At 36.2% G+C, this 21,548-nt stretch overlaps 1 protein-coding gene across 1 annotated transcript in view; it reads left to right on the top strand.

Annotated features, from left to right (window-relative positions):
• Positions 1-21,548, top strand: part of AQR (aquarius intron-binding spliceosomal factor) — a 117,688-nt gene that overhangs the window by 80,457 nt on the left and 15,683 nt on the right. The window contains exons 25-30 of the mRNA XM_003340036.4: positions 10,436-10,571; positions 13,925-14,134; positions 14,634-14,771; positions 17,671-17,742; positions 18,818-19,005; positions 20,430-20,601. Of these exons, the coding sequence (XP_003340084.2) occupies positions 10,436-10,571; positions 13,925-14,134; positions 14,634-14,771; positions 17,671-17,742; positions 18,818-19,005; positions 20,430-20,601 (916 nt within the window). The remainder of the gene's footprint in view (positions 1-10,435; positions 10,572-13,924; positions 14,135-14,633; positions 14,772-17,670; positions 17,743-18,817; positions 19,006-20,429; positions 20,602-21,548) is intronic.

Raw genomic sequence — 21,548 nt, 5'->3', positions numbered from 1 at the left:
TCTGATTACTGCTTTGGCTGCATCCCAAAAGGTTTGAAAGGATGTCTCGCCATTGTCATTTTCCTCGATGAAATTATTAATTGTTTCTATGATTTCTTCTCTAACTAAACGATTTTGGAGTATCATATTGTTTAGTTTCCAATTAGTTTTTGATTTGGTTTTCCATGTACCATTACTGATCGTTATTTTTATTGCCTTGTGGTCTGAAAAGGCTGCATTTATTATTTCTGCTTTTCTGCATTTGTGTGCCATGTTTCTGTGACCTAATGTATGGTCAATCTTTGTGAATGTGCCATGTGGTGCTGAGAAGAAGGTGTATTCCTTTTTATCCCTATTTATTTTTCTCCATATGTCTATTAATTCTAATTTTTCTAAGATTTTGTTCACTTCTTTTACCTCTTTCTTATTTATTTTTTGATTTGATTTATCTAAATTTGATAATGGTTGGTTCAAGTCTCCCACTAATATGGTTTTACTGTCTATTTCTTCCTTCAATTCTCCTAGTTTCTCCATTAGAAATTTGGGTGCTATATTATTTGGTGCATATATGTTGATTAGTGATATTTCCTCATTATCTAAAGTCCCTTTTAACAAAATATAATAACCTTCCCAATCCCTTTTGATCAGGTCTATTTTTGCTTTGGCTTTATCAGATATCATGATTGCCACTCCTGCCTTCTTTCTGTCACTTGAGGCCCAGAAGGTCTTACTCCATCCTTTAATTCTGACCTTGTGGGTGTCTACCCGCCTCATGTGTGTTTCTTGGAGACAACATATGGTAGGGTTTTGGATTCTAATCCATTCTTCTATTTGTTTACGTTTTATGGGTGAGTTCATCCCATTCACGTTCAATGTTATGACTGTCACTTGTGGACTCCCTGGCATTTTGATATCCTTCCCTAATTCTAACCTTTCTTCTTCAGCTCTACCTTTTAGTCCAGTGATTTACTTTAAATCAGTCCCCCTTGTATTTCCCTTTCTACCCCCCTCCCTTCTAATTCCCTCCCTTATTTTCCCCTGTAGTCTTTTTAAAAATTCCCCCCCCACCCTCTCCTTCCCTTGTACTGCTTCCCTCCCCACCAGTCTGTTTTTTACCCTTCTACTCCTCTATAGGGCGCAAATCTATTCTCTTCCCCAATGGATTGGATTGTTCTTCCCTCTTTGGGTCAGTTTCAAAGTACATAAGAGTTGAATATTTCCTATCTCCGACCTCTTTACCCTTCCAGTGTATCGATGTTCTCCCCCCTCCCGCCATGAGCTTCTTTGTGACATATAAATTTACCCCCATTTGTTTCTTTTCCCATTTCTTTTAGTCATAACCTCTTTTCTTTTTAGCTTTAGTCATGTATATATATATATATATACATACACATGTATATGTATTTATGCATGCATATCTCTATATACCTATTTATGTCTTGTCCTTTCATCCTATACAGTTTGTCACTGTTCCCTCTGAGTGTAGTTCTTCTAGCTGCTTAGGTGATAGCAACAGTTTTTAAGAGTTGCCAATGACCTCTTTTCTTATAGGGATACATATCATTTTAACTTATTGAGTCTCTTAAAAAAAACCTTTGTTGTTGTTGTTGTTTTTCCCCTCTTTTTTAATTACCTTTTGATGATTCTCTTGAATTCTGTGGTTGGACTTCGAATTTTCTGTTCAGGTCTGGTCTTTTATTTATGAATGCTTGGAATTCCTCTGTTGTGTTAAATAACCATACTTTCCCCTGTAAGAATATAGTCAGTTTTGATGGGTATTTTATTCTTGGCTGTAGGCCTAGTTCCCTTGCTTTCCGGAATATCATATTCCATGCCTTTCGGTCCTTCAGTGTGGATGCAGACAGATCCTGTGTTATCCTCACCACGTTTCCATGGTATCTGAATGGTTTCTTTTTGGCAGCTTGTAATACCTGTTCTTTTATCTAATTGTTTTTGAATTTGGCTATAACATTTCTTGGTGTTGTCAGTTGGGGATTAAAAACAGGGGGTGATCTGTGGATTCTTTCAATCTCCACTTTCCCCTCTTGTTCTAGGATTTCGGGACAGTTTTCCTGGATAATTTCCTCTAGTATTATGTCCAGGCTTTTTCTTTTGTCGTGGTCTTCTGGTAGTCCAATTATTCTTAAATTGTCTCTTCTTGAACGATTTTCTAAATCGTCTGTTTTGTGAATGAGATGCTTCACATTTTCCTCAATTTTTTCATTCTTTTTGTTTTGTCTTATAGTGTCCTGCTGCCTTGTGAGGTCACTTGATTCTAGTTGTTTTACTCGGGTTCTTAAAGATTGGATTTCATCTTTGGCTTTTTGGTCGTCTTTTTCCTTCTGGTCTGAGTTTCTTTGAAGACTGTCTTTCATCCTCTTTATCTCGTCTTTCATCTCCTTTGCTTCATCTTTCATCTCCTTTGCCTCATTTTCCAGCTGGATGATTTTGGCTTTCAGGACACTATTTTCTTGTTTTAGTTCAAGTGCCTCTGTTTCCAGATGACTTATCTTAATTTTTAAGTTCTTTTCCCAATTGTCTTCAGCCTCTCTTAGCTGTGTTTTGAGTTCTTCCACAGCCTGTATCCAATTCGCTGGGATTTCTGGTTTATCGTTTGCTGATCTCTCCCCCTCTGTTCCATTTGGTGAGTAGTAGCTGTCTATTGTAGTTTCTTTCTTCTGTTTCTGTTGTTTGTTCAAATTCACCCCTTCTTTCCTCCCTGTATTTGTCTGTGCTCTTGTTCCTCTCATTTTTTTGTTTTTTAGGGACTTCTGTCAGTCTCCCCTCTTGGAGCTTTAACAGAGGATCTCTTGGTGTAATCTCTGAGGGAGGGTTGTTGGGGGTTTGAGCTTTCCTGTCCTCTGGAGGCTTTTGATTGTCTTAAAGTTCAGCAGTCAGTGAGGATGATGGGGAGCCTGGGCTTCCCTATGTTCTGGAGACTTTTGATGGGATTGAGTTCAGCTTATTTGGGATGGGTTTATTCTGAGTTTTAAACTTCCTGGACGGCTGGAGCAGATATGGAGGATCTCTAAAGCTCTGGCCAGGCTGCCAGGTCTATGCTCCTTCTAGGCTGCCATCTTGACTTCGCCTCTAGGTTTCTGTTTTTTCAGAAGACCCAGCTCTCTAAGGGGGGAGGGGTTGTGGCTTGCCTGGACTCTGAGGGCTCCTGATGAGATTAGGTTCAGGTGGTGTGGGCCAAAGGATCCCGGAGCCAAAAAAGGGAAGGGAAAAAAAAACAAAGCAGCCACCTCCTCTTCCACAGTCTGTGTTGAGTGCCCAGAGACTGGCCGAGTTACTTTCAAGGAAAGCTCTTTGGAGCAACCCCTTTGCCAGCCCTGAGTTTTCTGTCCTTTCAGTAGCTCTGAGGGCTCCTGATGGGATTAGGTTCAGCTGGTTCTTTCAGAGGACCCTGCTCTCTAAGGGGGGAGGGGTTGTGGCTTGCCTGGACTCTGAGGGCTCCTGATGGGATTAGGTTCAGGTAGTGTGGGCCAAATGATCCCGGAGCCAAAAAAAAAAGAAGAAAGAGAAAAGCAGCAACCTCCTCTTCCACAGTCTGTGTTGAATGCCCGGAAACTGGCCCGGGTTACTTTCAAGGCAAGCTCCCCGGAGCACCCCCCTTGCCAGCCCTGAGTTCTCCGTCCTCTCAGCAGCTCTAAGGGCTCCTGATGGGATTAGGTTCAACTGGTTCTTTCAGAAGACCCTGCTCTCTAAGGGGGGAGGGGTAGTGGCTTGCCTGGACTCTGATGGCTCCTGATGGGATTAGGTTCAGGTAGTGAGGGCTGAATGATCCCGGAGCCAAAAAAAGGAAGAAAGAGAAAAGCAGCAACCTCCTCTTCCTCAGTCTGTGTTGAGTGCCCAGAAACTGGCCTGGGTTACTTTCAAGGTAGGCTCTTCGGAGCCACCCCTTTGCCAGCCCTGAGCCCTCTGTCCTTTCAGTAGCTCTGAGGGCTCCCGATGGGATTGGGCTCAGCTGGTGCCCCGAAGCTGGGTCCTCCCCCGAGACCCAGAGGGAAGAACCCAGCCAGGAGGCCACAGGCTTCCCCCTTCTCTCTATGCTTCCCTGCCGTCTGTGTTGGGCGCTCCGGAGACTGGCTCGGGTTGCTTTCAAGGTGAGTCCTCAGAGCCCTGAGGTTCCCGCTGCTGCCTTGGGCTCAGCACTCTGGGTTGGAGGGGATGGGTCCTGGGACCTTCTTTCTGTCTACCCCTTAGATCTGAGTGATCTAGGGTTCTGGCTTTTGGGGTGCGGTACCTTTTGATCCAGGTCCAGGAGGAGGTTTCCCCAGGTCTATCCTGTTGTTCAGCTTGAATTTCGGTGGCCTAGGAGCACTTTGTTTGCGATCGGTAGGGAAGGATTTCGGAGGTCTGAACTTTCGCTGCTTCTACACCGCCATCTTGACCCTTTCTTGTCATTTCTTACAGCAAAGTAGTATTCCATTACAATTATATACTATAACTTACTCAACCATTCCCCAGTTGATGAGTATCTCCTCACTTTCCAACTGTTTTCCCCCACAAAAAGAGCTGCTTTAAATATTTTTGTGCACATATATCTTTCTCCTTTTTGTTTTTTATCTTTTTGGGATACAAATCTAGTAATAATATTGATGGGTCAAAGCATATATACTGTTTTATATAGCCCTTTGGGCATTGGCCCAAACTGCTTTCTAGAACAATTGAATCGTTTTACAACTCCAACAGTATATTAGTGTCTCTATTTTCCCATATTCCCTCCAAATTTTGTCTTTTTCCTTTTCTGTTTTAATAGCCAATCTGATGGGGGTGGGGTGTTTAGAGTTGTCTTAATTTGCATTTTTCTAATTAATAGTGGTTTAGAGCATTTTTACATGACAATAGAGAGTTTTAATTACTTAGAATGAGAATTGCCTGTTCATATCCTTTGATCATATATCAATTGAAGAATGACTTGTGTTCTTATATAATTGACTCATTTCTCTATATATTTAAGAAATGAAGCCTTTATTTGAGAGACTTGCAAAAGATTTTGTAACCTTATAATTGCTACATATCCTGTCCCCCAGGATACTCCATCCTGTTTTCCCCTCTTTAGTTTCTAACCTTCACCTCCCCCAATTTGCCCTCTTTGCTACCAGCCCTTGATTCTCTTATCCCTTTCCCCTCCTACTATCCTGTAGGTCAGATAGATTTCTGTTCCCAAATGATTGGGTATGTTCTTCCATCACTGAGCCAGTTGCAATGAGAGTAAGGTTCACATACTCTCCTCATGTTCCCCATCATTCTCTACACTATAAAAGCTCTTTCATGCCTCTTTTATGTGAATAATTTACCCATTCTATTTTCCCCTTTCCCCTCCTCCCAATGCATTCCTCTTTCTCATGCCTTAATTTATTTTAATTTAACATTTTTTTCATCCCATCCTATTCAACTCACACTCTTGGCCTCTGTCTATGTATATTCCTTCTAACTGCCCTAATAATAATAATGTTCTTTGGTATTATAAGGATCCCCTTGGAGGGATTTACACAATTTAGCCTTATTGAATGTCTTTTGATTCTCTTTCCTATGTACCTTTTTATGATTCCCTTGAGTTTTGTATTTGAGAGTCAAATTATCCATTCAGCTCTTATCTTTTCATCAGTTATGTTTGAAAGTCCTCCATTTCATTGAATACCCACTTTTTTCCCCCTTGAAGGATTTTGCTCAGCTTTGCTTGGTAGTGATTATTGATTCAAGTCCTAGTTCTTTTACCCTCCAGAATATCATATTCTAGGCTCTCCAGTCCATTAATGTAGAGCTGTTAAGTCTTGTTATCCTGACTGTGGTTCCATGATATATTGGAATTGTTTCTTTTTGGCTCTTTGCAGTATTTTTTCCCTGACCTGAGAGTTCTGGAATTTGTCTATCATATTTCTGAGAATTATACTTTTGGTTTGGAGGTATAATCCTGTGACCGCGAAAATGTGTAAATGGCCAAACTGTAAGGTTTTGGCCACACTGTAAAGATAATTTTTAGTGTCTTGATTTTATATTAAAAATAAAGTGGTTGCCATGGGAAAAATTCCCAAATATGAAATATCCAAGTCAGCTGGGTTTTATGGAGATTTTAATTAATACAAATGAAGGAATTAAAGAAAAAGGAGAGAGAATAAGAGAAATATAGTATGAAGGGCCTAGGCCAAAATGGTCTAGGCCTGAGCCTTAAGAGAGACTAGTCAGTCTTTTATCACTCACCACAAGATCTTGTTCCAAGCAAGCTCTAGTGTTCAGAAAGATCCTCCAGTTTAGCTCAGGAAGCTGAACTCTCAGCTCCTGAACTGACCTCCAATTCAGCTTTGGCAAGCTGAATTTTCTCAGAAGCCCCAGCTCTTTCCTTTTAAAGAAAATTTTTCTCTTGTCACCTCCCCTAAATTTTCACATCTACCAATCACAGTAGACGCTTTCCAAAGGACTGACCATTCTTAACTCACATCTTGTTATCACCTTCTCTGGGTAGACTAAAACCTCACACCTCTTGCTAAGTTTGCTTGACCTTTTAGTGATTAATTTGACCTTCATAGGTACTTAGCACCTTTTTGTATTAGGTCAAAAAATAGACCCAGCTTAAGGGTTTTAGCTTTACTTTAAGTATGGGCTGGATACCTTTCCATTGTTCAGTAAGGAGTTTTACAACTTTACCTTTCCCTAAAGTATGCCTAAGTATGGGTGGAGTAATTTTAAAGTTCCCAATACATTCCTGATCAAGTACCTTCATTGTTTAAATGGGAATGGCCTTAACCAAATGTTTTAAGGTAGACTTTGAGCAGTTTTAAGATTCACAATCCCACCATTCCAGAGGTGATTAGTGGATTCTTTCGATTTCTATTTTGCCCAATGGTTCTAGAATATCGGGGCAGTTTTCCGTGATAATTTCTTGAGAGATAATGTCAAAGCTCTTTTTTGATCATGGCTTTCAGGTAAACCAATAATTCTTAGATTGTGTTGCCTAGATTTATTTTCCAGGTTAGTCCTCCCCTAACCCCTCATGTGATATTTCACATTTTCTTTTATGTTTTTATTCATTTGACTTTGATTGTTTCTTGATGTTTCATGAAGACATTCGCTTCCGGTTCCTCAATTCTAATTTTTAAGATGCAATTTTCTTGACTGAGTTTTTGTATCTCCTTTTTCATTCATCCACTTCATCTTTATAAAGAGTTCTTTTGCTCAGTAAATTTGTGTGCCTCTTTTTTCCATATGGCCAGTTATGCCTTTAAAGAAGTTCTTCTCTTCAGTGCATTTTTGTATGTCTTTTTTTCCATTTGGCCTATTCTGTTTTTTTTAAGGCATTAATTTCTTCAGTATTTTTTTGTGTCCATGTTATCAAGCTATTGACTCTTTTTCATGATTTTCCTGTACCACTCATTTCTTTTCCAAATTTTTTTTTACCGCTTGTATTTGATTTTCAAAATCTTTTTTGGAGCTCTTCCATTAATTCTTTTTGGGCTTTAGAAGAATACATATTTTTCTTGTTGCCTTTTGGTGCCACATATTGATGTTGTTTTCTTTTAAATTTTAGTGTTTTTTTTCCTTCCCTGTAACTAAAATAACTTTCTATGGGATTTTTTTTTGGGGGGGGGTTGTCGTTTGCTCATTTTCCAGCCTTTTAAATAACTAACGTGAAGGGGCACTGTTCCAAGCCTCAGGTTCTTTGTGTATCTGCCTTTAAAGCTGACACTGGGAATCTATTTGCTTTCTGTTCTTCCAAGGTTGTATGATGTAAGGAGAGGTAGGTTTAATACTCTTCAGATCTGTGCTGTGGTGTTGGGGATACTCATAAGTACTCTTTTCCACCTTGGAACTATAACCATGGCCATTCCCTGCTCCTCTGTAGCCACAAGTGCTGATGTATGTTGGTGCTCCTCCCCCTGAGAGCATACTCCAGAACTGCTTCCTTGATTTGTATATGGGCAGTGTAACAAGAGCCTTATGCCCAAAACCAGCAAAGGGACACCTGTAATCTTTCTAAGCAATTGTAGGCCTCCTCCCCCAAACCCCCTTACTGTCTGTAGCTGAGCGTTCCAGAACCCTTTGCTGCTGCTTTATTTACATCCTGGGCCCGTTGTTGCAGTGGGGTTTGCTCCAACATGCTGCTTTTTGCTCCATCTCCACCCTGGTACACTAGATCTCTCATTCTAGCCTTCTAAGTTGTTTTGGGCTAGAAAATTATTTCACCTCATTTTGGGGTTATGCTGCTCCATAATTCATTCTAAAGCCTTATGTCATAATTTTTGGGAGGATAATTTGGTTGAGATCAGATAGGTCCATGTACCTTCTCTGCTATCTTGGCTCCACCCTGTGGGAATGAGTTTTTACAATAAAAATGCCAGCATGACTATTTTATTTTGCCTTTTATTCTTTAGTTAAGAAAGTGCTTCCTTGATTCAAATCTGGCCTCAGACATTTTTAGCTGTGTGACCCTGGGCAAGTCACTTAACCCTCATTGCCTAGCTCTTACCACTCTTCTGCCTTGAAGCCAATACACAATATTGACTCCAAGATGGAAGGTAAGCGTTTAAAAAAAAGTGCTATGGAAAAGAGAGATCAATTAATTGACTTTCTTGTGAAAGCATCTTAGCAAAATGTACTCATAAAAACATATTAACTGTAAACTGATTATTGAGAGTTAGGCACTCTTCTATTTTGACTTTGCATCTTTATTAGATTGGGCAAGATGCCATCTACCATTGTTCCTTTAGACTTGTACATTTATTGGAAGAGTTTGCATGTGGTGTTTGTTTAGTTCATTGTTTGAATGCTGCAAGTTGTCACTTCTGATCATTTGCTTTTTTTTTTTTAAACCCTTACCTTCCATCTTAGAATCAATACTGTGTATTGGTTCTAAGGCAGAAGAGTGGTAAGGGCTAGGCAATGGGGGTTAAGTGACTTGCCCAGGGTCACATAGCTAAAAAATGTCTGAGGCCAGATTTGAACCCAGCACTTCCCATCTCTAGCTCTCAAACCACTGAGCTCCCAGCTGCCTCTCATTTGCTTATTTTCATTGGTAAATTTCACCAATCCCTAAAACTATGCCATTTTGTATTCATTTATTTCATCCAGATAGTTGATTACTTCATACATTCTAGGTATAGATATGTATGTTTAGCAAAAGATTTGATTTTTTAAAACAAAATGCAAATTGAAGGTGATGATTATGCATAGTGGTTTTTAAATCTCCGATATTTAATTTCATGATAACTTAATTTATATTTAATATCATATTGCAAATTTAATAAATTTTTAAAAATGAATCTCTTTTGCTTTGAGGGCAGGATTTTTTTATTCTATTATTTGAAGTCATTTCCAGAAATTTTTTTCAGACAATGACCCAACAGCTATAAATATTTAATATAACATATTAATATACTTATGCTTTGGGATATTTTAACTAGCCTTTCACCAGATTGGTCACAGGACTTTAGGAGTATTGTATTATCATGTAGTATCATTTTGACTTCATGGATTATAGAACTTTGTGGATGCTTGTCAACTCTGAAGGGGATTTTAGCTAATGCAAGAGACTAAGAAATATAGGGCATGAGTTATAATTCTGGCTCAGCAATGATGCTGTGTGATTTCTTTCCATTTTGTTTACTCCTAATAAAGCTAATCATCTAAAATGGGCATTTCTCCAAAATCTAATAATACAGCTTTAACTGAACATAAAGGTACTGTTTAAATGTCAAATACTGTGATTATAATGTTGCATTAGAATGAGTAATTAAAAAGAATATTTTAAGGAAAATAGAAGTAGAGTGTTTTCAAATGATTTTAGGGTTGCCTGTCTAGAAAAATGGATTTGTTTAAGTGTTTTGCCATTTAGCACACTTAATTCTTTAGGAAGATACTCTTTCATAGGAAAAAATGTTCATAATCTCATTTGAAGGTACTTTTTATTTAATAACTTAATAGTGTATATTGGGAATTATACTGAAAATGTTCTCTAGCTATTCTGTACTATTTTGTACTTTAATTCTGCTGAAAAATCATAAAGTACATTACAAATACAATAGGTTCCCTTTATACATAGTTTTGCATTCCAATGTCAACTATGAATGAAAGAACCATTTTGACATCAATGAAAATTTGAATAGATTTTTTTTTGTTCAGAGGCTTTTAATCTTATATAACCAAGAAATACAATATTAATGCATATTAATAAAAATCACTTTGTTTAAAGAACATCTTTTATTCTAATGCCTTTTGATAAATATCTAGTGTGAAATTTTTGTAATGCTTTTTGTTTTTAGTAGTAGTTTATACCTAGTGAAAGGAAATCCAGAATTAATATGATTAGCCATTATCCTTCTTTCTATCACTTGTTTTCTCAATTCTTGCATTTCCTAATTGTACCATGATACTCTTGAATCTTTTCCTGACAATTTTAAATAAGGTTTCCATGTTGTGTACTTTTGCAATTTACCTTAATCATATTTTATAGGTATGGAAGAGTGAATTATGTTCTAACTCGAAGGTTAGAACTTTTACGAGAAGTTGGAAGATTGCAAGAGAGTTTGGGAGTTCCAGGGGATGTCTCTTACACTTGTGAAACAGCAGGTCACTTCTTCTTATACCAAGTAAGAGGGGAATTTATATTTATTTATATAGGACCTAATAAGTGCTAAGCACTGAGTTAAGTGTTTTACAATTATTATCTCACTTTGTCCTCAAAACAGCTGTGAAGTAGAAATTGATAGATATGTCTTGCTTAGTGTAAAAGTGGACAAACCCCTTTCTCTGACCTGAAACCTGTTCTGTTTTGTTTGTTTGTTTGTTTTTAATAAACCCCTTACCTTCCATCTTCTAGTCAAGCTCCAAAGCAGAAGAGTGGTAAGGGCTAGGCAATGGGGGTGAAGTGACTTGCCCAGGGTCACACAGCTGGGAAGTGTCTGAGGCCAGATTTGAACCTAGGACCTCCTGTCTCCAGGTCTGGCTCTCAATCCACTGAGCTACCCAGCTACCCCCTCTGAAACCTATTCTTAATGAAAGCTAAATAAATTCTTATTATAATACTAGACTTATTCAGTTAGTAAATATCTGAAGCTAGATTTGGACATGGGTCTTCTTGACTTTAGGCCTTGCACTCTATCTACTGTGCTATGTACCTTTCTCATGAAAGAAGGTCTTAGAAATATTTAGTACCAGATTTCCACTATGTTTTCTCTGAAAGTATTTCAGTTTGGGAACTATACAAACTACAACAAAAGCTATAATTATGAGTGCTAAATGCTTGTATTATTATTTTTAATTTTCTTTGCCAGATGAGTCATCTATTGAAAGGCCAGTGCCCTGGCTTTTTAAGTGACTTTGGCAAAATTACCACTCAGGATATTCCTTTTCAGCTCTGAAAATAATCAGTAATTTTTTTGTTTTTGCTAGTGATGGCAGTGTTCAGGCTAGTAGCTAACTATTTCAATGTTTGTTAGTTAAGCAACCAATGAAGAGAAACCAATTATTTCTTTAAATGGATGAAAATATACTGTTGCTTAAAACAGACTATATAGTGGGACCAAATGTTAGAAGAATTATAAGATTATATGCCCTCATTGTAGAGGTGAGATTTCCATTTTGATTGTATTAGGGGGTGCATCTTAATAAAAGTAAAATAACAGTAGTTTCCATATATGAATTGAAACAGTTTTTTTAGTTACTAAAACAGTTAGAAACAATGTAGATAGTTTCAGGCCCAAGACCAACAATTTATAATACAAAATATAATACAATTTATACTACAACAATTTATAAAGAATTTGGTATAATTTCATTTGTTCTTTTTGTAATTCAGTTTAATAAATAAATTACATATTCATTATATCCTTTGTGTGCATAATACTGTCATAGGTGCTGGGTATATACAAAGAGAGCTATGATACAGATACTGTTTTTATGTATAATTGGGAGAAGGGCAAATACACAAATTACTTAGAAACAAAGGAAAGTGAAGGTAGTGTGAAGAAGAAATGCCTGGAGAGTGCTGTGTAAATTTGGATCTAGGTTGTTAAGGGCTTTAAATGCCAGAATTGGCAGTTGATAATTTATTTGGTAAGGCATGAGGAACTACTGAAAATGGATTGAATTTAGTGATATATTAGGAAGATTAGGAATCTAGATGACAAAAGAACCTGAACTATTGTGGTTGCCCTGGGAATGGAGAAGAGGGAGTGGGAACAAGTGATAATGTATAGGAAGAAACCAGAATTGGCAACTGATTTAGATTATGAGATAAGGGAGAAGAAAGAATCACAGATGATTCCACAGTCATAAGGTTAGGTAACTAAGAAACATGGTGGTTCCATTAAGCAAAAAAATGCAAAGTTAAGGCTTGCTGGGAAAACTTTGTGGAGTAGGAGAAGATGATAAGTCTGAAGGGCCAGAAGGACATTTAGATGAATATCTAGTAAGCAGTTAATAATACAGAACTTTAACTTTAGGGAGAAGTTGATGGCAAGTTACAGATTTGGTAGTCATCTGCATAGAGATAATCATTGAACCATTAAAATAGAATGGCATTGAGAAAGAACAGGACCCAGATTTAAGTAAGAGGAATAGTGTGCTAGGTGCTAGGGATACAAAGAGCTTTGATAATGGACACTTTTCATAGAGAAGATGTGCTACATGCAATATGAGATCCCATAGATAGAGCAAGGAAGATAGGAATAGAAGAAAACATTGCATTTGCCAATAAAGAGGTAGTAACTTTGGAACAATCTGTTTGATTTAGACTGATGGAGGCAGAGCTCAAATTACAAATAGAGAAGAGAGTGAGTGGTAAGGAAGGGAAAGAAACAAATGGAAACCATGTTTTTCTAGAAGTTGATCAGTGAAGGGAATAGGGTGAAAGATGGAGAGAGAAATAAGAGAATAATTGCCATGTTAGAATTAAGGAATGCTTTTTAGGATAAGGGAAAGATTGAAGGTTTCATCAGAACTAGAGGATGGTTGATTCTTTGACAGATGATTAAGACTCTCTTAGACAAGAGGAAAGGAATAAAGATAGGTGTGGACACTGAAAGGATTATTGGTAGGTGCAAGGTTAAGGAAAAATCAGCATTTAAATAATGTTGGTAATATCATGCCAAAAGACATTAATTTCCTTTTCCTTTTAATAAACTTATTTTTTACCTTCTTTAAAAAAATTTTTTTTGTTCCAAATTCTTTTCTTCCTTCTAGCCTCATCCTCTACCCATTGAGAAGGCAAGTTACTCATTATACATATCAAGTCATGCAAAACATTTCCATATTAGCCAAGAAATTCCTTTTCAGTTATGGTTTTTTAGGCCATGCTGTTGGTGAATAGATTGATAACTCATAGGAAAGTCATTCAAAATAAACAACTCTTGTATTTTTTAAAATCAACCCAGTTAGAAATAGATAATATTGCTTCCAGTGATAAATAACTTCATATTTTGAGCAATGATTTAAAGAATTTGGATTGACAAGGCCAATCAAAGTGTGGACATAGGAGGAACATTTGACCTTCAAAGGGGACCTCAACTACAGCAAGTTAAAAGTTATTGTTCATCTGTGGAAAATGATGAATGGTTTTGCTTTGTTTCATTTTGACTAGATTATTATACAAAATTAAGTTTTTCCTTTAAATAACAAGTGTACTACATGTAAAAGAGCTAGCAAAGGAATTGTTTGATTTAAAACTATTGGAACTGTCTTCCCATTTCTTTTAGAGCCCTATTTTATTTTCATCTTTTATTATTATTTTATGTTGAGGTGCCTCAAAAGCAAAATTGCCAGTCCTTTCTATACTTTTATAATCATTGGAAACCAACTCCATAAACTCACCTTCCCCCACCCAGGCTTACTTTGTTGAACCTCCATTTGCTTTGCTTCTTTTCATTCCATAATTATTTTTTAAAATGTCTAATAGTCTGCTGTTTAGCTGGAGGAGATAACCTTGAAATTCTGTTTCCTACAGGTAATGTCTCGTTGGGAAGAGTACATTAGTAAAGTAAAAAGCAAAAGCAGTAAAGTGCCTGATGTTGCAGAAATCTCCAACTTCTTCCCCTTTCACAAATATTTTGCAAATGCTCCTCAGCCCATTTTCAAAGGCAAATCCTATGAAGAAGATATGGAAATTGCTGAAGGATGTTTCAGACATATTAAGAAAATCTTCACTCAACTAGAGGTGGGTCTTCCCAAGCTCTTTTGCATATTTAAGGTTTTTTGTTGTTTATTCTGAAATATCTTCAGAAGTGTCAAAAGTTGGATCAGTTGTTACGTGTGGTTGAAATGATAAAGGAATATACTTTTGTCTTCAGGGAAAAGTTAATCAAGAAAGGAAATAAAAATGAAAATTAAGAGAAATTTTTATTTCTAGTTTGCTTCTGGATTTCTTCAGAGCAGAATCCATTTTTCTTGATAACCTTTTCCCTCCTTACTTTGCTTTTGCCCTTCCTTATATATATTTCCTACATAAAAATACTCAGTACAATCTGTACCTTAAGAATCCAGTTCTAGATTGCACCAGGAATACTTTCATGCCTAATACTAATAACTTCAGTGGTCATTGTTTCAGGATGGCATCATGAGGCTGAATATTATTTTCAGATCTTTCTTAGATGTTGATTAGAACATAGTATTGAAATGTTGTGCTTATTTTTCTCAAAGACCTTTTTCTTTTATAGGAATTTAGAGCATTTGAACTACTTCGCAGTGGACTAGATAGGTCCAAATATCTTTTGGTAAAGGAGGCTAAAATCATAGCCATGACCTGTACTCATGCTGCCTTGAAACGACATGACTTGGTCGAATTGGGTTTCAAGGTAAATACTCATTTTAAAAAAATATTCTTTAGGAATTAATTTATTTTCCATTTTTGTTCTTAAGAGGTTTTCTGCCATGCTGATCATGATGATGGCTTCATACTTTGGGAATTTAATTTTCTAATTCCTTGTTGCAAGGGATTAGTTTAGAAATATTTTAGAAATGTTAGGAATATTAGAAAATAGTTTAAAACTTTTCATTGCTCCCTTTGAAAGTGTTGGCTAAATGTTAACTAAGTGTTGTCTATTCTTAGTGAACATGAGTCTAATCTATTCAAGCCTAGTTATCCATAATATTTATTAACTAAGAAATATTGTACTTAGCTATTTGACAGGTTTCAAAATTTGTGTTGATACATTTCTTGTCACCTGATATAACCAGATGACTTGAAAACTTCCATGCCAGAAGTAAAAGCTGTCAAAATAATATTGGAATATAGGTTTCACATATCAGATGTTAGTCTGCTTGTATTGTTGACACATTCATGTCAAGTTCCTACCTAATTATTAATTCAATAAATATCCTTCAATATGAGATAGTAAGTTCCTGCAGACAGAGACCATAAGGTAACAAGTTACAATGACTGTCATATGATGAAGGTATAAGATTTAAGATGCCAGTTAGTTTTAGTAGCCTATGCATGACTCACTCGTCTCTAGCCTACTTTAATTATTTAGTAGGAAGTTGTGATTTTGGGATTGTATTTGGAGCCCTACTGTTTATTTACTCTATGGTTTTATATAAACCTCTTAACTTCTCTGTATTGAGCATCTCCATCTATAAAACAAGTTTTGTATATTACTTTATAATTAATGTTTCTAAGTTTTCTACAAAGCAGTTGGTTAATGGAGGTCATTTTAAATGCTTTGAACTCTAAAGCAGATAAATTCAAGATTAAACTGTAATTATTGTCATTTCAAAGGAAAGATTCTATATGCATTCTATATGATGATATAGTAGAAATATGATAAATAGAACTATGATAAAGAAAGTATAACAGGATGAATTTATTAATCTCGACAAAAATACTTCAATATTTGTCATTTCTTTGGTGTTGGGTGCTTCTTCCACCAATTAAAATTGTAGCTCCTTTATGACTTAATAGATAGTGAGCTGCTATGGACAGAAAAGTACTTCCATGTGCTCATCTTGGTAATTAGTCTTTTTGAAGACTTCCTTAAACAATATACCCTGGCAAATATTGAGAATGTTTTATATTACCTAAATATTTCACTGTTATTGCTAACAAAATGTCTTAGCAGTGTGTGACACTGAGGTATATCATTTATAACTAAAGAAGAGATGATGCCTTTCCACTATTAATTATCTCCAATTTATTCTGTAACTTGTTTTTACATAGTTATATTGTCTGCCCCATTAGATTGTGAACTCCTTTGACAACAGATTTTTTCCTTTTCTTTGTCAAAATAAGCATATTATACTTTTAAAACTGTCTCTTAAGTATATTTCTTTTTTTAATTTATTGCCCAGAGCCACACAGCTAGGAAGTGTCAGAGGTCAGGTTTAAACAAACCCATGTCCTCCTGACCTAGTGTTCTATTCACTATTTCACCTGGTTGCCTTCTAAGAGCATTCCTAAAATTTTTTCTTTATTCTCAACCCTTCAGATTTCCCTAAAAACATTTTCCAGTGAAGTAGTAGAAATGTGTTCAAAAGCATCAGTATTATTGATGTGGTTTTAGGTTTTTTTGTTCTATTTTTGTCGATATTTTTACTTCCGTACAATCTAGTTTACTTTGTTCCCAGAGATGGTGTTCTATTACTAATTTGCATAGCTATTCTTAAGACTTTTAAACTCTAACTGCCTCTGTTATATTCTCAATTCAGTGTTTATGTTATGTGATCAGAGATAATGACAGTTTACCTCATCTAACTTTAGCAGTGTGAAATATTAAGCGAACATCCTCTTAAAGCTAGGAATCTCAAAATCTTCCAGTTATTATTATTGGAACAACCTCCAGATTTTCCTATTCATATTTCCACTTTGAAGTTAAGTACTTGTGCATAAGGAACAACATTCTTAAATCTCTTTTGACTTTCCCTCTCATGATAGTTGACTTTTTCTAAAGACGTTTTTGTCTTTCAAGAAGTAGTCTCTCATCTTTTAAGCCACTGTGCAAAGTCAGTAAATTATGATTTAACCTTTAATCTAAAAAAAAGATCTGAAGATGAAACACACTCATTGGTTGTTTTTGGTTGATTTACCAGTTTTCCAAGGAATTGGTCAGAGTCCTATACTAACAATTCATATTGTATCTGGTCCCTACATTTTAATAGTGAGATTAGCCTTATGAAAATGAATGTGCTTATTTCCAATCAGTGAGTAATATTACAACCTGAGAGTTCAGATACCACAGTTAAACATATAACTGATCAAGATTCCCCTTTTTATTCTTATCTTTGAACTGTTGGAACCTATCAGTGTGCCAGACACATAATAGGTATATTTGTTGATTGTTCAAATTATATAAGGTCCTAATGCTTAAGTGGTCATCCAACCTTTGTTTAAAGCATATTTAGACACTAAATTGAATAGAGAAGTAATGATAATTTCTTCATCTACTTCATTTACCCAAAAAAGATTGGATGCATATGTAGTCATAAATCAATTTTTGATAGGTTAGGGTTTTTAAAGAGCTAAATGTAGGAGCATTAGTGGCTGGTACTAATATGAAAGAAATGCCATATTTTATTAGGAAATGTAAAATCATAAGAGTTGAATCACTAATGTTTCCCTAAATCAAAACACTTAGAAGGGATGTTGCCAAGCAAGAACCATGATGTTTGCTGTTTGAATGTTCTATTTTTCTAAAAATGCTTGCTTTTTAGATTTTTTATGACTTTTCTATTGATAAACTTTTTACCTCCCTTTCTCAGTATGATAACATCTTGATGGAAGAGTCTGCTCAGATTCTGGAGATAGAAACCTTTATACCCCTTCTCTTACAGGTAATAATTCAACTGTGAAATAAGAAATACAATACTTTAAGATTTTGGTGGGGGAGTTATGAGTAATAAAGCAACTGCACAGTAGTTTATCATGCTAATTGCCACAATTATATATTCTTGGTTTTGTTCATCATTTCCAATATTCTGTAATAAGTTTGTAAACTTCCTTTTATGCATACCCTGATTACTCTGTAGTTCTGCTACTTAGGGGGTATTTAGTTCCACTTAAAAATTCATATTTTATCTGTGGAAAGTATTTTGAAAAGAGCTGGTAACTGTAATCAAGAAAATTACATTGTTATGTGCTTTGGAAAGTAGACAGGCTATTTTTAATTTCTTCCTTTCATCAAAGTTATTTCTAGAATTGTTTTTGAAGTTGCATATTATATTGCCTTTTTAATTTCATGAGTCCTAAGCCAAATTCTGGGATATACATGTTTCCTACTGTACATTAATTTTGAACAACTCTTTAAAATTGAAGTTTTGAAAAGAAAATTTGAAATTCCAAGGCTATTAATACAAGCAGTTCCCAAGTCCCCAATGCATGTTGTTCTAGTAGTTAACTTATAAGCAGATATTTGGAACCTAGGATACATTTCAGTCTCATATATTTGTTGCTTAGGTACCCAGACTAGCCCATAACAACCCATAACCAAGAACTTTTTTTGGTCTAGACCTGTGATTTCATTGGTGTAGAGAACTACTCATATTAGTGAATTTCTTGGAGCTCTCTGAGGCTAAATGACACATCCCAGATCACACAGCTAGTATATTTCAGGAACAGATCTTCAATCCAGGTCTAACTTGTTCCAAGGCCAGCTCTCTATCCATTATGTCACATTGTCCTCAGTCTGAAATTACATGGATTGAAAAACCTACAGCCCATAATGATAGTATCACACTTAGGCATAGAAATATAGAGGGCCTTTGCATTTTCATGAGTGCTGATCTAAATGTAAAAGAAATTATGGAACTAGAAGTTACAAGCTTATGATAAAATTGCCTGACTGTATTTGTAATTAACATACCTTTTCATTTTAGTGATGCTATTATTATTTCTGTTTCACATTTCTAGAATCCACAGGATGGTTTCAGCAGACTTAAAAGATGGATTATGATTGGTGACCATCATCAGTTGCCTCCAGTCATTAAAAATATGGCCTTTCAAAAATATTCTAACATGGAACAATCACTTTTTACTCGTTTTGTTCGAGTGGGAGTTCCCACAGTAGACCTTGATGCCCAAGGACGAGCCCGGGCAAGGTAAATAAAAAAGATGGAAAAAGAGTTTATTCATTTACTGCATGTTCTTTTCTGAGTTTGCTTTTTTGTTTTAAGTAAAATGGGAAACATTTTAAACTAAGGAATTGATTGGCTGAAAATTAACAGCAGATATATAATCAGAAGACATATAATGGATTCAGACCATACAAGTTCTACTCTTGCCCTTTAAGGTTCTAATATTCATATAGATTAGGATGTTTACTGTATGATGGCATTTGCTAAATTCTTCATTTTCCTTTATCTTTAATTTTAACTTTTTCTTTTGATCAGTTAACTATCAAGAAAATTGACTTTATCCCAGAGTCATCAGCTATAGTTTAGGGACATGAATTGACTAAAATAAATTGTGTCTTTGTCTGCTGACATTTCTTTGAGTATCTAAGAACTTCTTATTTCTTTCCTTTCTCTAAAGTTAATTTTCTCTTTTATAGCAATGCTAAGTTTCTTGTAGTTGTCATATAACACCGAATTAAGGATTTAAGAATCCCTTTTTCATTTTTAAAAAATAGAGAACTTTGTTTGCAGTTTAATTTGTCAAATCCTGACCTTTTTAAAATGGAGTTTTACATGTTCTACGTATAATAGGTGGGCACTTTAGCATTGTTTGAATTCATTCAACAAACATTTCTTGAGAATATCCTAATGAGACTATATTTTTTTACTTGTCTAAATGTAGTTGTTTGCTAATTTCTTTTAAAAATAAATGTTGGGGTTAGCTGGGTGGCTTGGTAGATTGAGAGCCAGACCTAGAGATGAGAAGTCCTAGGTTCAAATCTGCCCCTAGATACTTCTTAACTGTGTGACCCTGGGCAAGTCACTTAATCCCCATTGCCTAGCCCTTACCACTCTTCTGCCTTAGAACCAATACACAGTACTGATTCTAAGATGGAAGGTAAGGGCAAAATACATAAATAAATCCTTGTGGGGGGGGAGCGGGGGAAACCACTGCAAGCAAACATTGCATTAAGGTTATAGTGTTGTAAATTCCCATATCAGGATCTAATGCTAAGGCTGGCAAGTAGGTATGGCTTGCCCACTTTGTATGGTACATGAACTGTTTGGTATCTGACATACAACAGTACACATTCACCATTCAGCAAAGATAACCCTGCCACAGTTTAGGAGAGCCTACTGTATACCACCTAAAAGTTGGCACATTAATGTTTTTCTGCTGGTGACTCATGATAAACATAATGATGCTGTGGCCATTATAACCCCCCGAGCCTGACTATGCCCTTCGTTGAAGTAGGGCAGCCAGGAAGGAAAGAATGGGTAAGATGAATGTCAAAAAGCAATATAGTCTCTGAAGAATTCCTCTGAGGTATATCTGAAAGGAATTTAAGTCATTAATCTTTATTTTGTGGGGATATTTTGTTTTGTTTTGTTTTTCTTTTTTTGGAAAGCTTGTGCAATCTGTACAACTGGCGTTACAAGAATCTGGGAAACTTGCCTCATGTGCAGCTCATGCCAGAGTTCAGAACAGCAAATGCTGGACTGCTCTATGACTTCCAGCTCATTAATGTGGAAGATTTCCATGGAGTAGGAGAGTCTGAACCTAATCCTTACTTTTACCAGGTAAGAAAAATGATTCAGTGTCATGAAATCGTTATATTTTTTACTAACTAGGTTTTATCAGTGTCTAAACCAGTGGGGACCACAGTTAGGTGATTCTGAAATTGCATTTACAGTCACTCTAGTCTATGAAACATATACACATATATGCATGTATATATTATAAGATGTACATATAACATAACATGTGTGTGGTGTATGTATATATGTGTATATATAGATCGAGAGAGAAGGAGAAGGTGGAGTAAAGTGTAATACTGTAATACAACATACTATCTAAAGCAGTAATGGTAAACCTTTTGGAGACAGTGTTGTGCCCCTTCCCCAACCCAGTGCTGAGCATACACACCCCACACAGGGGAGGGAGGAAGTATACCCTTTGGGCTGCTGGATGGAGGGGTGGGGGATGTGAAAAAATACTAGGTGCAATGGAGAGGGGGAGGGGAGCAGCTTTGCCCAAGTCTCTCTGACTTTCTAGTAATAAACTCTGGTGGGGGGTGGGGTGGCCCTATGCCCACAGAGAGCACTCTGCATACCATCTTTGGCATTCATACCATAGGTTCACCATCACTGGTATAGAGTTTTGGAGTAAGGAAGATGTCAGTTCAAGTCCCACCTATGGCAATTAATAGCTATGGACTTACTGTGGACAATGGGCAAGTCACTTAAATTCTTTAACATTATTTAGTCATCCACAAAATGAAGATAGTACAACATTTTGTAAGCTTTAAAGCACCAATGTAAATTTTTTGTATTTTCCCTCTTTGTCTTTCATATAAGAATATATTTCTGATACAGAAGGTTGGAAGTGTTAAAGAATAGTGAGTTTTAAGGGGGAAAAACCACTGCGATTTGAGAATCCTTTTCTGTGATACACATACATTCTGTCTCTCTCTCCCCCCCCTCCCTCTCTCTCCCTTCTTCCTCCTCCCTCTCCCTCTCTTTCTCTT

The sequence above is a fragment of the Monodelphis domestica genome, chromosome 1, assembly GCF_027887165.1.
Source record: "Monodelphis domestica isolate mMonDom1 chromosome 1, mMonDom1.pri, whole genome shotgun sequence".
In the NCBI taxonomy this organism is placed as follows: Eukaryota; Metazoa; Chordata; class Mammalia; order Didelphimorphia; family Didelphidae; genus Monodelphis; species Monodelphis domestica.
The sequence above is the reverse complement of the archived record's forward strand: the minus strand, read 5'-3'. Positions and strand labels throughout refer to the sequence as shown.